Consider the following 19597-nt stretch of genomic DNA (forward strand, 5'->3'; position numbering starts at 1 on the left):
GATTCATACAGCTTACTTCGGTGTAGCCAGTTCCAGACAGATTCTTCAATAGCGTTCATAGACGCAATTTGAGTTACAAGCTATATCTGGATGGACATGTTGAGTATCCTAGACAGTTTATAATCATTTTTCCAGCAGTTAACGATTCATACAGCTTACTTCGGTGTAGCCAGTTCCAAACAGATCCTTCAATAGCGTTCATAGACGCAATTTGAGTTACAAGCTATATCTGGATGGACATGTTGAGTATCCTAGACAGTTTATAATCATTTTTCCAGCAGTTAACGATTCATACAGCTTACTTCGGTGTAGCCAGTTCCAGACAGATCCTTCAATAGCATTCATAGACGCAATTTGAGTTACAAGCTATATCTGGATGGACATGTTGAGTATCCTAGACAGTTTATAATCATTTTTCCAGCAGTTAACGATTCATACAGCTTACTTCGGTGTAGCCAGTTCCAAACAGATCCTTCAATAGCGTTCATAGACGCAATTTGAGTTACAAGCTATATCTGGATGGACATGTTGAGTATCCTAGACAGTTTATAATCATTTTTCCAGCAGTTAACGATTCATACAGCTTACTTCGGTGTAGCCAGTTCCAGACAGATCCTTCAATAGCATTCATAGACGCAATTTGAGTTACAAGCTATATCTGGATGGACATGTTGAGTATCCTAGACAGTTTATAATCAATGAATGTCTTGGTAGAAACTTGAATGCTATGCTGAAAAATGCTTTGAATATTACGAAATCTTTTACAATGCACTCTTAGTGCTGTAACAAATAATCAAAGTGAAAGAAGATGAATATCCTATTAATTTAAAAACAATTTTGTGCAAAAATTATTAAAAAGAACTTTAAGCTTTGAAATCACTATACAGAATAGAAAAACGAAAAGATATCAATTAATCATAAAAGGATAAGTTTTCTTCTTCATATAACTTAATAAATGTCTAATAAGCTTATTTGTTTACTTAAAAGGAATAATTATTCTAAACAATTAGGGATACATTTTCCAGGTTAGTGGCATGAGGACTAAGACAGTGGAATTCACTTGGCATGTCTATTGGTTTCTTTTTGAAAATATATGCTTCCGGCGATAAAAGATATAAACACTAACTCAACTGGCCTGTCTTCAATTCTGTCTGCACGCGCCGGACTTGTCTTCCACGGTTATTGAGCTTCTGTCTTGGGGTCATTACACCATGTATTACTCTAAAATGCAAGCCAGGTTCTTATCCATGATGCAAGACATCATCCGTTACCTTGTTGAATATTTACTGCTGGTAAAAACCAAAGACGGGGAAATCGTTGACAGCTGAGTGACAGAACAGTTGTTGGGTGATTCAACAGAAATGCAAATGAATACAAGACTGCAAGTAAAATTCAATGCAATACACTCTGAAGGTTCTTTAAATATGTAACGAAGTATTTAAGCTACACCGCATCTCAGACTGAGATACATGAATAATGGGAATAACTCTGATTTAGCTGTCACTACAGTTATTTCATAGCTTTATGCGCTCAAATGTGTCGTAAGGTTTGCAGAATGCTGGACTGATTGTGCCTTGTGTGTTACTGCTTTTGGTAAATACATTTATGAAAAGTTTGGTTTTAAAGAACAGTTTAAGTATTTTTCGCATAACGAAAGAAATAATGCTGCTGTAAAGATATCAGCTATTTAACACTTTTCTTTGTTTCAGTTTTTAAATTGCAATTCAATTTATAATTTTACATATATAATATTTGGATTTTGCACTTATTTTCTGCCTTCATATTGTTTCAAAAGTCGGATATCATTTACTGAGAAGCCAACTTCTGGCGAATTTTCCAATCAATTAAAATCAGATAAATTTCAATTTGGTTTTACTCATTTATTTTAATTATAACTTCTTTATATTAAAAAAAGCTCCTTTAATTATGAAGGAAAAAAGATGATTAGTAGTTACATTGGGATAAGGATGCAAAATTTTGTGTCATTTTACTTGGTTTATATTGTGTTACTGAACAAAACATTAGTAATAATAAACAATTTGAAGCAGGAGACTACTAAAAAATTTTAACTTATTAATAATAAATAATTTCAGAAAATAAAAGTGAAGAAAGAAGTTAGTACTGTTCAGCATTTCCACTTTGATTATTATTAAAATAGACAAAATCGTGTTCATTGAAGTCTCATAAACGAAAAAAAAAAAAAAGTGAAAATAAGTTTCTTTTCATTGACAAAATTTGTTATAGTACTTCTATATTGTTTCTCTGCGAAACATAAGCATAATTAACCAAAATATGTAATTTAATACACGTATTAAAGTACAAAATTATCTGCTTCTAAATAAAATAGCACCACTAAAATGTAAGTTAAATTTGAATTTAAAACGCACAGAAATTCCAAATTTATTTACTTCTAAAACATTAATTTAGACCTAAAGATGTTATATGTTTTCTATATATCTACAAAATCGAGTACGAGATTTGAAGAGGGCAATTTCTTTTAAAGGAATAAAATTACTGATTTGATTTTTTCCCTCTACTTTCACTCCTTTTTACAAATTTATTAAAAATTACTTAACATTTATTTATAGCGTTTTTCCAAAATATGCGAAGTACTAATGCAAAAACGCTTAAGAGCTGCGATGCTTGGTATTAGCTTAATTTATTTATTTGCTTGTTTCTTATTATTTTTAGAGAGTCAGTCTGTCATTGCCGTGGATATTCCACAAAGCATCTCATCATCAGTTGTCATTGCTTCCGGAGTAATAATCGGATCATTGGCTGTCATTCTAATAGCTACCTGTTTCGTGGTGCACAAACGCCGCTACTGCAAAAGGGTAAGTATAAGTATAAATTTTAGTGCATCATATTTCATAACCGTATAAAATTCGCTATCGTGTATAAAACCTTAGACCTGGGAAAAGAAATGTATGATAGAAGAAAATGTCATATTATTTCTTGGACATATTTTATTTGTTTGTCATCTATTTCTATACCAAAGACTTCATCATAATTAAGGACATAAATAGTCAAAGCAAAGACGAATAAAAACTATAGGACACTTTTCATATGCCAAGTGGTTAACAGGACTTAGAAGACTTCTATTTATCCCTGAGTGGTTAAGACCTCTGGATACCGGGAGTTTGTCCCGCTTTTGATTCAGACGAACGGTCTGGCTGCATAGTGCTTTTTCCTATGTGCAACGTGAATACAAGCCAGGTTTTCTTAAAAAGTACTTCACGTACCCATTCTTTCCTTTGGTCGGATGGTCCCCGTTTGCTTTGCCATATTCAGTTAACTTTCCTATAACATTTGTCAGCCTATCAAGAACAGCGACATTAGAAGGTTATAAATTTTGAAAATTTAATGGTCGAACTAATAGGCAATATTTATATTAATTAAACAAATATCTTGTTTAGCAACAACGCTTGACTTCCGATTGAATGTCTGTGGCAATAAACATAAATGATGATATCAAGCATCAAGAATCCTTACTTCGGTATTGTAATTCCCCGAACCTATAAAATCTCAGTATGTGCTGTGAAATATCTTCTAATCAATTAATTAATTCAGTATTCGCGAAATATATTCCAACTGGTTAGAGTGAGTGGCAGTCGTTCTTATAAGGAAGAGAACTTACTTGAAACCCTTGTCATCGCAACATGATATACTGATACTGGATCATGCGCAATGGAGTTTAACCTTATAAATCCGAAAGCACTTTTCTTGAATGAAAACGACACTTGCTAAAAATCCATTTGGTTAGATATTAAAAAATAATAATCATAAAAACTGGAAATATAGTATCAAATTACCTCTTACAATTCGTACCTCCTTCTATTGAACTCGAGTTTAAATCATTATATTGGGCAGTACATAAGTTAGTAGCGGTTTGTTATGGGTTACACCTTTCCCATCAAATGCAAATGACACGCAATGATTGAGTGATTGCATACCGTAAGGTGTGACAATTCCCAAGTTTTTGAAGGGAATTCTTGTGAAGATACTGACTTTTAAGCAATCTTTATCAAATTCTAACGATCTTCCCGAAAGTGGATCATCTACTAACAGTATTATTTCTTTGCCGTATTTTCAACAATGGCATTAGTCCCTTACACAGGGCCGGCCCTAGACATTTTACCCCCTTGATGCAATGTCTGTGAGTCCTAAATTCTGTTGTCCAGCACCTCCCTAAACACCACAAATTTTGCCACTCCTAAATTCTACTGTTCATTGTGTCCACTAAATTCTAAAAATTTTGTCGTTCATAAATTTTGCTGCTCGTTTCTTCTCCAAAAACTAAAAAAATTGTCACCCCTTATTTATGCTAGGCCCCGACCCTGCTCGTATACAGCATAAATTGTTTTCGCCTCCCGTGCTGCGCTTGATCCTCGGTTAAACTCGGAGAGCACAATATACCGGAAATGTTCAATTTTGTTTACTGCATATTCCATCTAATACAATCTACAAAACTGACAAATTATGCTCAGAATTACAATACGCCGTGTTTCCAGGAAAACAAACTATAAACTTAAGCAAAAACAATGGAATAGTGGATAGCAAGTTCTTGGCTATGTTGCCCACCCACATAACAAAATGCTACGAACTTATGCATCATTCCAAAGCAAACAGATCGACAGGAATCAAGCATTTTGAATGCTTTGCATGTTAAAACTCATCTTTAGTTAACTAATTTACATTGGTTAGATTCAAATTACTTCCTTTTGTTTTTTAATCACAGCTTTGTATTTTCTGCTATATAACTTCAGCAATTCTATATTGCCTCTCGCACTAAGCCACAAAAGGAAAGCTAAACCTGTCCATAAAATTCCGGAAAGAATCTCCACCCATTCATAGTACAATAGTCCAGTACAAATAGCGATACAATACACGACTCTGAAAAAATGTTTTAGATGATGAGCAAAGGCCAAGCCGTACATCCTCGCCACAATGAACAACTTCGGACAATTAGTTTCCTCACTTTCACTCAGGATGAACAGAACTTCCATGTTTGTTCAAATACTTCCGCCGGAAGTTAACAGGTGCTTTGGAGGTAAGTGACGTAATGGCGGAAATAAATGCTATTCGAAGAGCACGGGAAGCACAGGTGGAAGTTTTTATTTGGAAACTCATCCGTTCTCTATATCAAAATGAAAACCCTGTGACCGTAACTGAAGAGTTTCAGATTGTTCTAGATGCCACTTTTTATTTTATTACTTTGAATAATGAGGCCAGGTTAATTGTTATCAAAAGGCAATACTGTGGACTCATATCTATTCATCATTATTATATCATCTCCTAATTAAATTCAGTACATAATCATCGATGTAAATGGTAATTCGACTTTCGATATGCATAGTAACTAGAAAATATGCTGAGATTTTGCTTTAGGATCTTGACACTTAGTTAAAATCGTTCAATGGTAAATACTGCATATGAAACAAATCTCCTCAAAAGAACATTAAAGTTTTGATATATTATTTTACGGAATTTTCCAGCAGTTTCTGATTAAAAAGTTATAATAATGATAATCTCACCCGATTAAGTTCCAACTATCCAGAGTGACTAGTGCAGCAAACCATCCGGATACTCGGAAAAAAAAGGATAGTTAGATGGTATCGTTTCTGTAGAATAAATATGTATATGCTGCAGTGCAGGTTGAAGATATTTGATTTGTTTGCTTACTTCTATCTTTATTATTTTTTTCTTAATTTGTTTAGTTTTGTTTATCGTAGTTAAATTCAATAAATATTAGGCTGAGAACGAAGCAAAATACTTTTATCTTCATAAACAAGATATGAGTTCACACATTTTTTTTTTTTTTTTTTTTTTTTTCGATTAAGAAATAAACTTATTTTTTATTTACCTAAACACACAATTCATCTTTATTTTAAACGAACCAATGTAACTAATTTTTTTCGCAGGTCTTTAAACTAAATATCAACTTTATTATTGCTTTTATTCAGCAAAATTAAGCAAATAATCATTTTGATATTCTAAATACACTAAGAACAAGCTTAAATTCATCTCGAAGGCTTTAAAAGAGGCGGGTGGAAAAAGAGACACCTGCCTCATGAGGCCGCCTCAGTGTCGCCTAGTAACAGATGGAATCTTCCGCAACTTCTTGAAGTAAAAGCGGTCGCTGATCTTTTATCCCCCTTCTTTTCCACCTACTTTTTTCTTTATATTTTATTTCTCTTTTTGACGTATATTATAACATCGGTCGTATAATCGGACGGACTCGCCTGAAACACCCACCCGAAACTGGTTCGTGTGTCTCTACTTCTCTCGCATCATCGTGTGTATTTGTTTATTTATTTCCGAAAGGTTTTTCTTGTCAAGCAATAGTTCGTGGACGGACGGGTAAACAGATCTCGTAGAGCAGAGGTCAAGTAATGAAGATAAGATACAGATACCATTTATCGCATTTTGTGGCTTGCAAGGATGTATTTTCTCTCTTGCAAAATACGAGCAGGCAGTGCAGTACCCGAAGGGTAAACAAGATTCTTTCTCCTTAATGACATTTCTCATGTAACTGGTAGAATAACGTTTTGCTAATAATTCACTGAAATGGCATTAAATATCAACAAGAACAGCTTATGAAACTATATTGCACCGGCAGAATTTCGATGAAAATGGTGTTGCTTTAGTTATAGGTAACTACTGTAAACGGCATTAAGAGCAGAAGTTCAGCATTAAATTCCAACAGAAGTTTAGATCTTGGTAGGATTCCTTTTTAACATAACTAACATGAGACATTGTTTATCGTGCACAATGCATCATATTGAAAATGCATGAAGAAAAGTAAGCTTATAAGGTATTTCTCCCGCCTCCTTAGCGTGCCTTCGTGGTGTAGTGGTCTGCACGCTCGGCGCGTATTCGAGAGGTCCGCGGTTCGATTTCCAGCGAGGGCATTGCTCATTTTTCACATCTCTTGCTTTCAAAATAACCTAATGTCTCTACAAGCTATATCCAAAGAATGCTTAACACATTGAAAATTTAAATGCTAGATTTAAGTAATATCACGGTAAACAAGATTATCAGGTTTTTTTTTTTTTTTTTTTTTTTAAATATATATATATATGAGGCTTGAATCTGCTAGTAAAAAGCATTCGGGTATCGAGTCTTGTTGATGACTTGTTGGAAAAGTGTTTTTCATGGTAACCAAGTTGATTTCAAAGTTTGCTTCTTTACTGGTGTTTTAAATTTTATCATCTTGCCGAACTCTAATGTATTTTTTTAGAATTTTGTTACTAACATATAAAATATATACACACAATTAATATTTACAAAATAGTCATAGAAGTATTGCGTTTCAGATAAGTACGAGAACGGTCTATCGTTTTCGGCAAATATTAGACGCATCACTCGTTCAACTGAGTTCTTTTCTTTTTTCCCGCCAGAGCGCGTCCGCCGTTGCTGCGTTATTTGTACACAAAAGCGACAACTGGGTAGTTCTCTGTAACAAACAGAATTTCCTTGCATCGGCCTCTCCGTGCTACACCTTGTATATACCATATATAGTGCTACATTCTTTACTTTAAAAACTGCCAAACTTCGAAATTCAAAGTACTATTTCTGTTGAATAAGTTAGGCTTTTGCGTTATCACCTGTTTCAAAAATCACAAAACAGAATATCGTAAGTATGTTATCATCAGCTCTTTCATGATACCTCTGAAATTTTTTAATTCTATGCGGCCCCATTAAATGAAGAAAAGCTAAGATTCATAGACGCAAAAATTCTTCGAACAGATAAGAGTTAGATCCATTACAGTTTTAATCTATCACTACGGAAACAGATAATCCAAAGCAGAGATATTGCGAAACAGCAACTTCTTTAAATGAATATCTAGCAAAAGAAGCAAAAATTTCATTCAGAAACTTCATTACATATCAGAATGGGTTCGAAACTTATGTTTAAAGGATCTTTGGGTTAAAAATTTTGTTTTGTGTGAAGTAAGTCAGCCATATGAATTAATGGATAGTTTTTTCTTGTATTTTATCTCCTTTGAATTATATTATTTTTTAAATTCTTTTCCACATAAATTGAATAACTTCTGCCCTTTCTTATATGCCTACAGTTTAATTACAAATAAGCTTGCATGAAATATGGAGGAAATTCTGCTCCATATATAATAAAGAATTTTCATACATTATTTGAAAAACGACGCGCACTGAAGATTTTAAATTCAATTTTATCATATGTGTTTTTGCAGCTTTCATAATATTTTATTTAATTTTAAATTTTCTGCATTAAATACATCTCTGTAATAAGCGAACTCATTATTCAAAATTTCGTAATATCCGGTTTAAAATTCTAGTTTAACTAGTATGCAGCTTCAGTGTCGCTTGATAAACCATTTCCACCAAAAGTTAGTTCAGATTAACTTAAAACGCACACCAACGCTTCTAAATTAACACTTATAATGAAAATTCACAACTTGCGCTTTGCAAAAACAACCAACGAAAATATTGCAAACTCACAGTTCCTCCTTGTAGAAAAGTAAATCTGGCCTTAATTATGTGTAATATAATTGAATAATAAATGGTGGATCTCCTATTTTATGAGTACCAGTATATTTTAACTGAATTAAATTAATTCTTTATTCTTAATCTGTTACGAAACAGTAGAATAATTTCTAGCTGACTCAACAACAGCTACAATTCAGTGTGGATCATACAACTACATAAACTACCAGTCAATCAACATAATCTCGCCTTTCTTTAGCTTCTGTTATATATAACACCTTATTTGCATAATTCCTGAGCGAATCAATGAAATGAAAGGAAAAATAGATGGGAGAAATAGACAAAGCTGAAACCGTTAGCAAAACAATAGCAATCTTATAATTTAAAAAGAGGAAAAGGGCAAAATCAGAAGAAAATGATGCATTGGCTAAAAATTTAACAAAGAAAAATACAAAATATATTTTTACTTTAACTGATAAATCTCTGAAGAAATACAAGCATGTATTGTAACAAAATTAAGAGATTTTTTTACATAAATAGCTTTTGGCCATAGCAACAACATCAAATGCAGAAGGAACCAAACACAAGTGGGAAAAGTTTCTTTTTCATATTGTAGAAAAATAGTCACGTGACAGAATGTTTTGGTGGTACCTCTTATGGGACCCACTTTCAGCAGGAGGGAGGGAGATGTTCCGTTGAATAGAGCGAGGTCACTCTACTTCGCAGCACCTGCTTTATATTCTTTTTCAGATTTTGTATGCTTCTTTCTCTTGAGCCCTCTCTTTTGGGATCTGATGCATAGAAAAATTTTCCACTCATTCTAGAAAGACTTCATGCTGCTTAAAGGAAAGTGCTGAAATAAAAAATAATAAAAAATCTGCTTTAAGTTATGAGCTATTTATAGTTACGGAGGAAAAAAAAGGACTTATTCACTTGCGTATAACAGTTATAATTCCCTTAATATAACAATTATAATTAGCCTTAAGAATTATGTATTTGTATTCTATATAACTGCCAGTCCATCAGTTAGAAATTATGGTAATCAGAACTTTCAAATCAAACTCCGTTACAATTAACTTGTCGTCATATTTGTCTACCAAACTCTTTTTGTTATTTCTCATACTGTAGTAAAATGAGCAGTTGTGCATACGAAGTCAGACGGGATAGGTCAGAAGTTAGCTTTAAAACGTTATTATCTTAATATGGCTTTACAATGTTAAAAATGAAACTATTAATAATTCCCTTCATTAAAATATAATTAATTATTTATTATTATTAGCTTTCTGTATGAAACAAAATGAACGTTCGAAAGACAAATCAGAAATTATCTTTAAAAAAAAGCTAATAATTTAGGTTAGATTTTACAATATTATAATCGAAATCATCATCATTATTATTAAATTAATCATCATTATTATTAAATTTTAATTCATTACTCCTTATTTAATTAATTATTCCTTATTATTACATTGTTCGATATTCGATATATCCATTTCAGATACTATACTATTTTAATAACACAACTTTTAGTTAAATCTTTTGACCCAATCAAAGTAAGGTTATTTACTATTTAATTAAATTGTTAAGTTAAAAAAAAAAGTATATGGGAGTGTAAAATGCGAAAAAAAATGTAAATGCCTATAGTGACGTTTTAAGTGAACTTCAGTACTTAAATATTTCTGTACAGCAGAATATATTTTTACTCAATGTTGCTGTTTTATTTGATTGCACTGAAGTTTGATATCTCTTCATTGGTTGAAATAGTACTATTTCTCTTCGCAGACGGATCATCGGTACTTGTATGAAGCTGTTGCCACTCAAGAAGCTGTGATGTTATAATATTTACTTACATCAGGTGAGAAAACTTTTTATTACTCAAAACTGTATAAAATTTTTAGATGTTACGACTGTTAATACTAAACGCGAAAGTTACAACTTGGCCTTTTATACATATTGTTACGGATTTTGTATTTAGTTAACTATTTAGCTAAAATTGTTTTATTTCCCCGTGCAATGCAGCGCATGACGAGTTTTAAGAGAAAGCTACGCCGAAAAAGTAAAAATACAGGAGCACGCGCATTTAACATTTATTAAATAGATATCTCCTAATTGAACTGCTTTGTTTTCCAGAAACTTCGAGAAAATACCAGAATGTTCTTGTGCATGATTAAAAAGCTTATAAAAGCTGGAGCAAAACATCTCAGTTCAGTTGTTTACTAAGTTTTGTTGTTGATTACAGCAAATTCGCTGCGAGATCGGATTAGCTTTCTCTTGCGCTTTGAATTGTGTTTTATTTAACGTTTTAGTAATTTAAAATATACCTACTATGTGATATTGTACGAATATCGGCGAGGAAAAGTTTCAGCACTTTGTTTTATTTCTTTTGATAAGAATAAATTTTGTTAACTTTTCATAAGACTTGTGCATTCAATCTATTACGAACCCGTACGCACGCAACAATATTTACAGGTAACCGGAAATAACATTATAACAAAGGTCGATCCTGTAAATACAAAATATAATTTTTATTCTTCCAATTCAATCAATGCATTTTAGTTACATTATTTAAATTGATTGGAACTTAATGAATTAAAAGTTTGTTTCCTCAACCAGAGGTTCTATTAGACTCAGTCTTCATTGTTTGTCTGTAAGACTTTTGATTTAAATTTAAATTAATTTAGTTTTATACTTAAAATTTAGTTTTATACTTATCTGATTTCACTGCTATTTAATTCTTGAGAAATAATTGTTTAATTACCAATTAATTATCAAGAAGTTTATTCTTTACGATGGAACTAAAGGAAATTTGACTGAAATAGTGTCTAAAAATGTGGATGATAATTATTTCAAAGTTGTGTAAAAAAAAAAAAAAAATGTAAAAGTGATATAGTCAAAATAATATAGGCACAGCCTTAATATATTAAAAGCCTTTTTATGGTGCTAATGCAGCGGTTCTCAACCTGTCTTGCACCATGTATCTCTTTCAATATTGCTAGAAGATTACTAGAGACCCCACTTCCTTTCCAAAATTCAAAAAATACTTATAATTTATTCAGATTTAGATTATTTTCTAGCGTGTTCTATAAATTAAACAAAAGTATAGAAAATGTTGATAAATACCAAAACTTGAATAACAGTATTTTTCATAAGCATAAATTAAAACTAAATACTTAACAGTCAAAGAAAATTCTGGCTGCATTCATCCTGAAACTACTACATTCCCTCTCAACGGGAATTCTCCTACTGGTTGAGAATCCCTGCACTTATCTATAAATTATTACACATTTAATAAAAAAATGTAAAGAACTTTTCAGCATATATGTGTACTTTAAATTAAGTTACTCTATTTAAAATATAAATATAAAAAAAGAGTAATAAAACTGGCTTTGTGTTGAGTAGAATCAAATTATTTATGATCTTTTTTACCTTATAGATTGCATTTATTCGACGCACAACTTCCTAGTGCTGCCATCTGTCGCCTGAAATCTGTGATAGCCACGTCATATTTTCCGTGTGCCTCTCCTTGTGAAAAGAAACACAAATCAAAAAGTTATTATTCGTGGCTGTAGATTGATACGTATAAACTGACAATACAATGACTAAAACTATATGATTTAAAATATATCATTAAGAAAAGAACTGGGTGTTTCAATGTGGAATTGTCACTAAGTAACTTTAAGATTACAGTATGTACCTTTTTTTTTTTTTTTTTTTGGAAAGATCCTATTCACAAGATATCTAATTCTTGTATCATATTATATAGCTAGAAAATTCCAAACAACTGATTTTGAGTCAGGACAGTTATACTGTTATGAAAGGCAAAGGACTTCCTTCTAAATTTAAGGATCAATTATTTCATAAAGTTTAACAAAAGACAATTGACTTATAATATTTAATAAATGTTAAATGTTATCATTACGTTATGTGCTTATTTCATATTGTTTTTATATACCGAATGCTTTCATAACGTTTCTTGTAGATATTGAATTATCGATGAAAATTTTAGAACAAAGAAATATGTATATCTATGATAAGTATTGCTGTAAAAAGTATAAAATGTTGTATATATTATGTATGTAAAATGATGTAAAGAATTAAATTCATTCTATTTTGCATTTGTTATGAATTTATCATATATTTTCGATTAACCTTCAAAGCAATTATTTACTGAAGAGACATTTATCATGTGATGTTTAAGCTTTTATCCATTTTTAACCCCTCAGATATATTTTATAACATTAATATGTTACCATCCTATTTCTCAGGCAATATTCTGGTTAAAGTTTGATAGAAAAATTATGAAGTTGATAGTTTCATCTTACATGATCATCTCTTGATTTTCCTCACAAATATTTTTTTAATTAAGAAACTGCTTTTTTATATTTTTGTTTTTAAAAGTCAGTCCAATAATTTTTCACTCCTCAAAAGATACAGACCGCATGTGTAATAAATGACAGATATATATTATTTATGGAAGAGAAAAAAGTATAACTGAATATAAATATACATAAACCTGTACATATGAACAAAGATGAAGTGCTTAAATTATAAGTTAGGAAATTTTTATATTTGTCATAGGAGCTATAGCAATACCCCTGACGTGGCATGAATGTGTGGTTCTGAATTCAATTCTAATCAATAATAGAACATTTAAATTTGTTTTATAGTTATTTATTTAAACATAAAGAAAAGTCGAGTCTCAAACTTGTACTTTCGTTTTCAGGAGCTTTTAAAATATCGATTTGTAGGGGAAACATCTACTCACTTCCTTTCACTTCTTTCTCTATCTTCTGCTGCCACACTGCATACCTAAACTTACTAATGCAGCAAAGGTCATGTTGCACAACAGCCTCCTGAATCATAATTATTGTTATCATTTGCATTAATTGCTTTGATTTAAAACATTTTGGCAAAAATTAAAACTTAGAATAAGGATATTCTAAATACTTTAGAGAAAGGGGAAATTATTTGTAATTTTGTTTGTTGTTTGCAGAGTAAATAAGAAATGGGGAAAACGTTTTTATCATGTACAATGTTTTTTAGTGTAAAAAATAAAGCAAAATTCATGCAAATTTTTATATTCAGTTTTATTTCATCTTCAGGTATTCGTTTCATATTGACAGGGCTAATTATTTTAAACTGAAAAACTTATTTCAAATTAGTAAAACTTTTCTCTTAAAAATAAATTATAACGTCTAACATCGCAGTGCGATTGGTTCCATTCGTAAGAGGATTTAATCTCGGAGCCCGGACTTTTAGAAGAACATGATTAAAGATCACAGAGTTCTAGTTATTTCAATGCTTCGAGTAAGATCAATTCAGTAAAACTTCCATTTATTGTTTTTAAAGATGACTAAAGAGGAAAATACAATGAATATTACATACTGCTCATGAGTCAATAAGTCATAACACATAGGGAAACTATGACATATTGTTCATAAATCAAGAAACTGTTGCATATTGTTCATAAGTAACATACTGAAAATAAACAGCATATATTATTCTTAGCATGAATGTACCTACTATTAAAAACCTACTGTAGTACCTCCGTATTAAAGCGGCCACTGCGCTCAATCTCCAAAGTTGACAACTTAAACAACCTGAAGAAGTAAATACCTCTACTTTTGATTAAAAAAAAAAAAAAAAAAAAAAAGCATTATCTTTCACTTCTTAACTGAATTTTGCCTCAATTGAAAATTACGGCTTGAAGTTTCACAACATCTCGTGCCGTCTATCTCCTTCTTCCAGAGTCCTTTTAGGCGAAGAATGGAAACTAACTCTGAAATCCATGAAAAAAAAGAAGAATAACCTGATGAAGATTAACGGAAATATGTGCTACCAAATTTAGAGTGCAAAGAGAAGGTAATGGAACATACTTTGCTTCAAAACGTTCCATGCGGAAAACATTGCGCCGAAATGTTGATTTAAAACGAATAATCATATCATTTGTAAAAATGGCGAAAGATACAGTATTGAAAAGCAACGTTGTGGGAACGATAGACCCAAGTTCAGCTATATTTTAATCCGCGGAATCTTGGTATTGCGTAACGATCAATCAGGATTCCGCAGGATATGATTGAAAAGCATTAAATACGCCCACTGAGTGAGGGAAAATATTTTTTCCAGTCTGAATTTTATTGAAACAGCCTGGATAATTTCCTTTAAATAAATTAATAAGAATTATTAGATTTACCTCACAGGTTTTGAGGACATTTGTTTCAAAACAAGCAAGGCTTGGTTTAATCGCGTTTTCTCTCTTAAGTGGGATTAAATATGATGTTAATTATAGTTTTGAATGGGAAAAGTATGTTGCTGAGTATTTCATTTTTTGCTTGAAATGCAAAACTTGTAATAAGTGTGATATATCATACTGATTTATTTAGATTAATACAGCATCATCTGTGTTTATGATTCCAAAGACCCATAAATACTGTGATTAGACTATGGAAGAAGAGTTCCTGGTTTCGTTTATAGCAAGGCAATGTGGATACGACGTCTTCTAAGCTAATAGTTGATCGACACATAAGCAGGACAATGATGGAGGGCTTTAGAGGACGCTTTTTAGGCGTCTTTGGGGTCTGTAGTTATTGTAGAACACACCATGTTCTCCGGTTGCATTAGAAATTGGAATAGTCAAAAAAAAGAAAAAAATTAAATAATTTCCATTTCTCTTGCGGCATGATATATTTGTGTGACAGAAATAAATTTGCCTTCATCTTCTATTAAAAGTAAGAAACACGGTTCCATTTTATCATCAAAATGCATAATATCTAATATATAATTTTTATAAATCTCTTTCAACCTTTCTACACAGACTTTTCTTTTTAAATTCCAAAAATTTAAACTAAAGAATATTTTTTAATTTTCTGTATTGCTTTTATGCACTTCATTTCTACGAAGACGTCCTGCTATTTTATTAAAAGAATTGAAAATAATATTCACCTTTGAAAGCAATTTAGATACTTCATTACTTTCATCTTTAAAAAAAGTCCTTATTTATTTGTGGCTGTGATTATTTATTTGTGTCCTTCCGATGTTAAAAATTTCATATCGATTGCTTCTTTTTCTATGTTAATCACAGACCACAAAAAAGAATTTAAAAAAAAAATTCCTTTTTTGTGGCTTCTAACTCTGTTCTGCAGATGTCAAAGATTTCATATCAATTGCTTCTTTTTCTATGTTAAACAGTTTTATGACGGAATCTTGCAATAAAAATTTTTCGAAGATTTTAATAAATCAAATCTCGTAAATAGAATGCAGTGAGTTGACATAATGCTATCAACAAATCTTTCATTCTCTGTAAAACTGTATTTCAAAGTTTAACTACAGATGTCAGATAAGGCTTCTTTTTATATGGTTGTAAGCAAGTTTTAATGCCAGTATGGCATCCTTTCTTTGTCGACCATCTTATATCGGATATTTGTTATACCATTAAATTATCTTCACACTTTTCAGCTTTTCATTGCAGGTCTTTTGATTGTTTCACCATTTTAGTTAACATTTGTCAATGATGAAGGGATGCAAGGGGAAAAAAAAGGTGCAAATAATTCTTGCGTAACTTAAAATACTACAATGCATCCGAACATCGGCGATGCATTTGAAAATGTCTTTCACTCAGGTAATCGGTACGTTGATAAGCTCTTAGAAATATCCAGGAGCTATTTGTAGTACGTTGGTTATCTAGTCTAGAATCGAAAGATTTGAAGATTCTCAAAACATACTCTCGTATTTTGGTGGAAAGTTCCAGTACTATAAAGTGTTCCTTTTGGTAAAATAAAGTTTACATGAGCTATCATCGCTTCTGTGTGTATTCAGTCTATTAGTAACCCCTATGCACACAACAATATTGATCATATAAAATTACCTGAAGCACAGCTTCGGGCCTACGAAATTCAAAATTCTCTTTCTCAATCTTTACCAATTTTTAAAAATGAAAAACATTATTTTCCTTTAGAAGATTTTCCTGCAATAAGGACATAAGTACACCTTATCTATTCATTCGTAAATCTTTTCGTCCTAAAATTTTTTGAGCAGGTTCACTGTCTTTCTCATGCCGGCATTTCAGCATCAACAAAACTAATCTCTAAGCAATACTTTTGGCTTAAGGCGAAAAAATTTTTAAACGACCGAGTTTTGCTTACAATGCCCAACTCTCTAAAATTCACAGACATTAAAATTCACTTTTGGGTACATTTTTCTTGCCTTTTGCAAGATTTGTACATAGCCATATAGATCTCATAGGTCTTCGGTGATCGGACGAGAACCAGTATCTGTACGAATTATGTTAATTTTATTAACAGTTAAATTTTGAGTTAAAGTTCCTTTCCTGTCAAATTCTTAAACTTCAACTTACTACTTCCGGCCAGAACGTAGTTTTAAAATCACTGAATACATAATGAGGAAGAGCGGTATTTAACCGCGAAGTTCTACTTGCTGAGTTAGAGAGAATCAGAGTTTCTGATTTGCGCGCGTCTACCTTTTTGGCTACTCTCTCGCAAAGCTGTTATTACGCTCGGCCGTACTCAGGCCCTTTTGATAGCTTTGCAGTTAATTAGCTTTAAGAGGCCAACTCGGTTAGAATCTTGATAGCTTCAGCTATATCTCTTTAGATATAGCTGAAGCTATCAATTTAAATTAAAGAGTTTAAATTAGTTTTAGTTTACTTCTTAGCCTAAGTTCAAGCCCAAGTATCGTCTTTTACTATACACTCCAAGACGGAGTTCTGTTAAATCTTATTTTAATAATAAAGGGTTATTTACCCTTTCATCTTGTTGTTTCTTGTCACACGAACTCAAGCGATTATTCGCTTAACTGTTCTTAAGATTCTTCACGTTCCACAATAACTTAGCATTTACAAAGTGAAGAACTCTACAGTTCCTGCTCCATCATCTGAAGGAAACAGTTATTGCATGACAATTATTCACCGTTTCACCAGATGGGAAGAAGTTATACTTACTGTTGACATCCCGCTCAGATCACATGCAGAGCTTTGGCTGCCCTGTATCAATTCCAGCTAATTGAGGATGAAATTTTTAATCTCGCTTATCGAAGGATTTAATGAAGGTTTTGGGTACACAGCGCATTCGGACTGCTGCATGCCATCCTCAGCATACTTATTTGGGAAGCAATAATATATCCTGGAATGATAAACACTAGTTGTTCCACGGTTCTTCCGATGTTAATTTAAAATAACTCGTGGAAGAAGATCAAGAAGTTGGTGAGCCAAGTGCCACGATGCTAAATGTGGATACCATTTTCTTTCTGTTTGTATTATCCTACATGTCCATTTCGAAATGCAAAGATTTAGTTATAACATAATACCGAAGGAATAAAATTACAAGCTTTGTGAATTAAGAAATATTCTTAGGAAAGCGAATAAGAATGAGTAAAATTATAGTTTATCTTGCAGCAGAGAAAATGAAGAATTCTCGGAGACAATCAATTACTCATATGACTGTAAGAAAGAAAAGTGGTGTAAAGGTGTACCGATACCAAACATAATTTATAAATAATACTTATAAAATTTTGCGTCCTCAAATATTTTAAATAACGCTTTTCACTATTAATTCGGCTATAAAGAAGATGAATTTAAATGTATTCCATAATAAGTTTTAGAATTCTCAGTGTTTTAGAAATATCTCAAATACTGTTACAATGACAATATTCTAAGACGTCTGGAATAGATCTAATTCTTTTCCGATATTTTAACTTGTTAACAAATGGAAGATTTAGTGCTGCCATCTATGCGAACCGCAGAAAGCTAATTATGCGGGAAAGTAGTTTGTGAAAACTAAAACTTTTACATAGCTCACGCAAAAGAATAAATATCGCTAAAATATCTATTTGCGTTCTTAAGTTTTCACAGAAGTACTATAAGATTTCAGCGTAAAGCACATGATTAATGTATACGAATTTAATTAAATGATTATTTAGGAATTATTTAATTTGCCTTTACAACTTTTACATTCTACGATTTTCTGAATTAATTCTCTATATTATTTTATCGTTTAATATAGGCCCGCTGATATATTAAGGAAATGTGATACAATCAATTAAGAGTAGGATACAACTCAACACTTCTCTCGATTACAGAAAATACGTTAATAGTTTGAGGAAAATATTCAAACGCAGTGACATAACTCTATGCGGACATTTATCAGGAATGTAGAGTAAGTATGTACACTGCGGGAAAAAAAAAAAAAAAAAAAAAAAAAAAAAAAAAAAAAAACAGTTCTATTTCTCCCATTCTACTCGGCCGATCCACAAAATTGCGTTTTTCATGTCTCGAAAGCGCTACTTAGGATATATATTAGATTTATATATAGCACTATTCTAACATAGGTATTTTTACACAAAATCGGACTTTTTCTGAAATAACATACCAATTTTTTTACATATTTCGATTCTACGACTCAAATTATGCCTAAATATTAAATTTTGTATAATTTGGTGGAAATTTACGGAGAAATTCAAAAATTTATGTTGGCGCTTTTTTTCAGTTTGCGCCAAGAATAGTTCACTTGGCGAACTTCTTAATATATGGCAACCTTTTTTCCTTTCCCTTTTTACATTGTGCGGGAACGGAAAAAAGGCACTTCGTTCTTTCTTTCAAATAATGTTCCTTATATTATATTTTTAATTATAATTGTTATTATTTTAAATAATTTTTTCCTTTCTTGAAATTCTTTTTAATTAAGTTGCATGGTTTCTTTCAAAAAACTGTTTTAAAAATTTCTATTTACTCATTTGAACTGCATAGTTTAAATAAAAGGTGCATCGTTTATTTTTTCAAATAGTTTTCTTTATACTACATTTTTAGTCATAGTTATTATTTTAGATAATTTTTTAATTTTTAGTCCAAAGGGGCTTTGTCCCTGAAGGACTATTGTTTTCGTTTTGCGATTTTGTGTCGAATCACTACAAACGGCGTATCACTTTTCAAATTGTTGCACCAAATGTTAGAGTCCTGCATTATATTTGAAGAAATTAAATAATGAAGAATCTGTGTAAATGTATGTATGTTTCTCGCATTGTGATAAAACGAAGGTACCTAGAGCCATCGAATTTTGAATGACGTACTCCTACTGCTAATATGGGCATCTGAAAACCCAAATTTGAAATTTAGAATTTG

The 19597-nt window shown here is 31.6% G+C and overlaps 1 protein-coding gene across 1 annotated transcript in view; it reads left to right on the forward strand.

Moving 5' to 3' along the window:
- LOC118197189 (uncharacterized) overlaps window positions 1-12587 on the forward strand; it is a 90940-nt gene extending 78353 nt beyond the window's left edge. Inside the window, exons 3-5 of the mRNA XM_035368698.2 lie at window positions 2692-2834; window positions 10249-10321; window positions 11900-12587. Of these exons, the coding sequence (XP_035224589.1) occupies window positions 2692-2834; window positions 10249-10305 (200 nt within the window). The 3' untranslated portion in view covers window positions 10306-10321; window positions 11900-12587. The remainder of the gene's footprint in view (window positions 1-2691; window positions 2835-10248; window positions 10322-11899) is intronic.
- The last annotated feature ends 7010 nt before the right edge of the window (window positions 12588-19597 follow it).

This window comes from Stegodyphus dumicola, chromosome 12 (assembly GCF_044657685.1).
Source record: "Stegodyphus dumicola isolate Sdum_Otavi_A_Nest chromosome 12, ASM4465768v1".
Lineage (NCBI taxonomy): Eukaryota > Metazoa > Arthropoda > Arachnida > Araneae > Eresidae > Stegodyphus > Stegodyphus dumicola.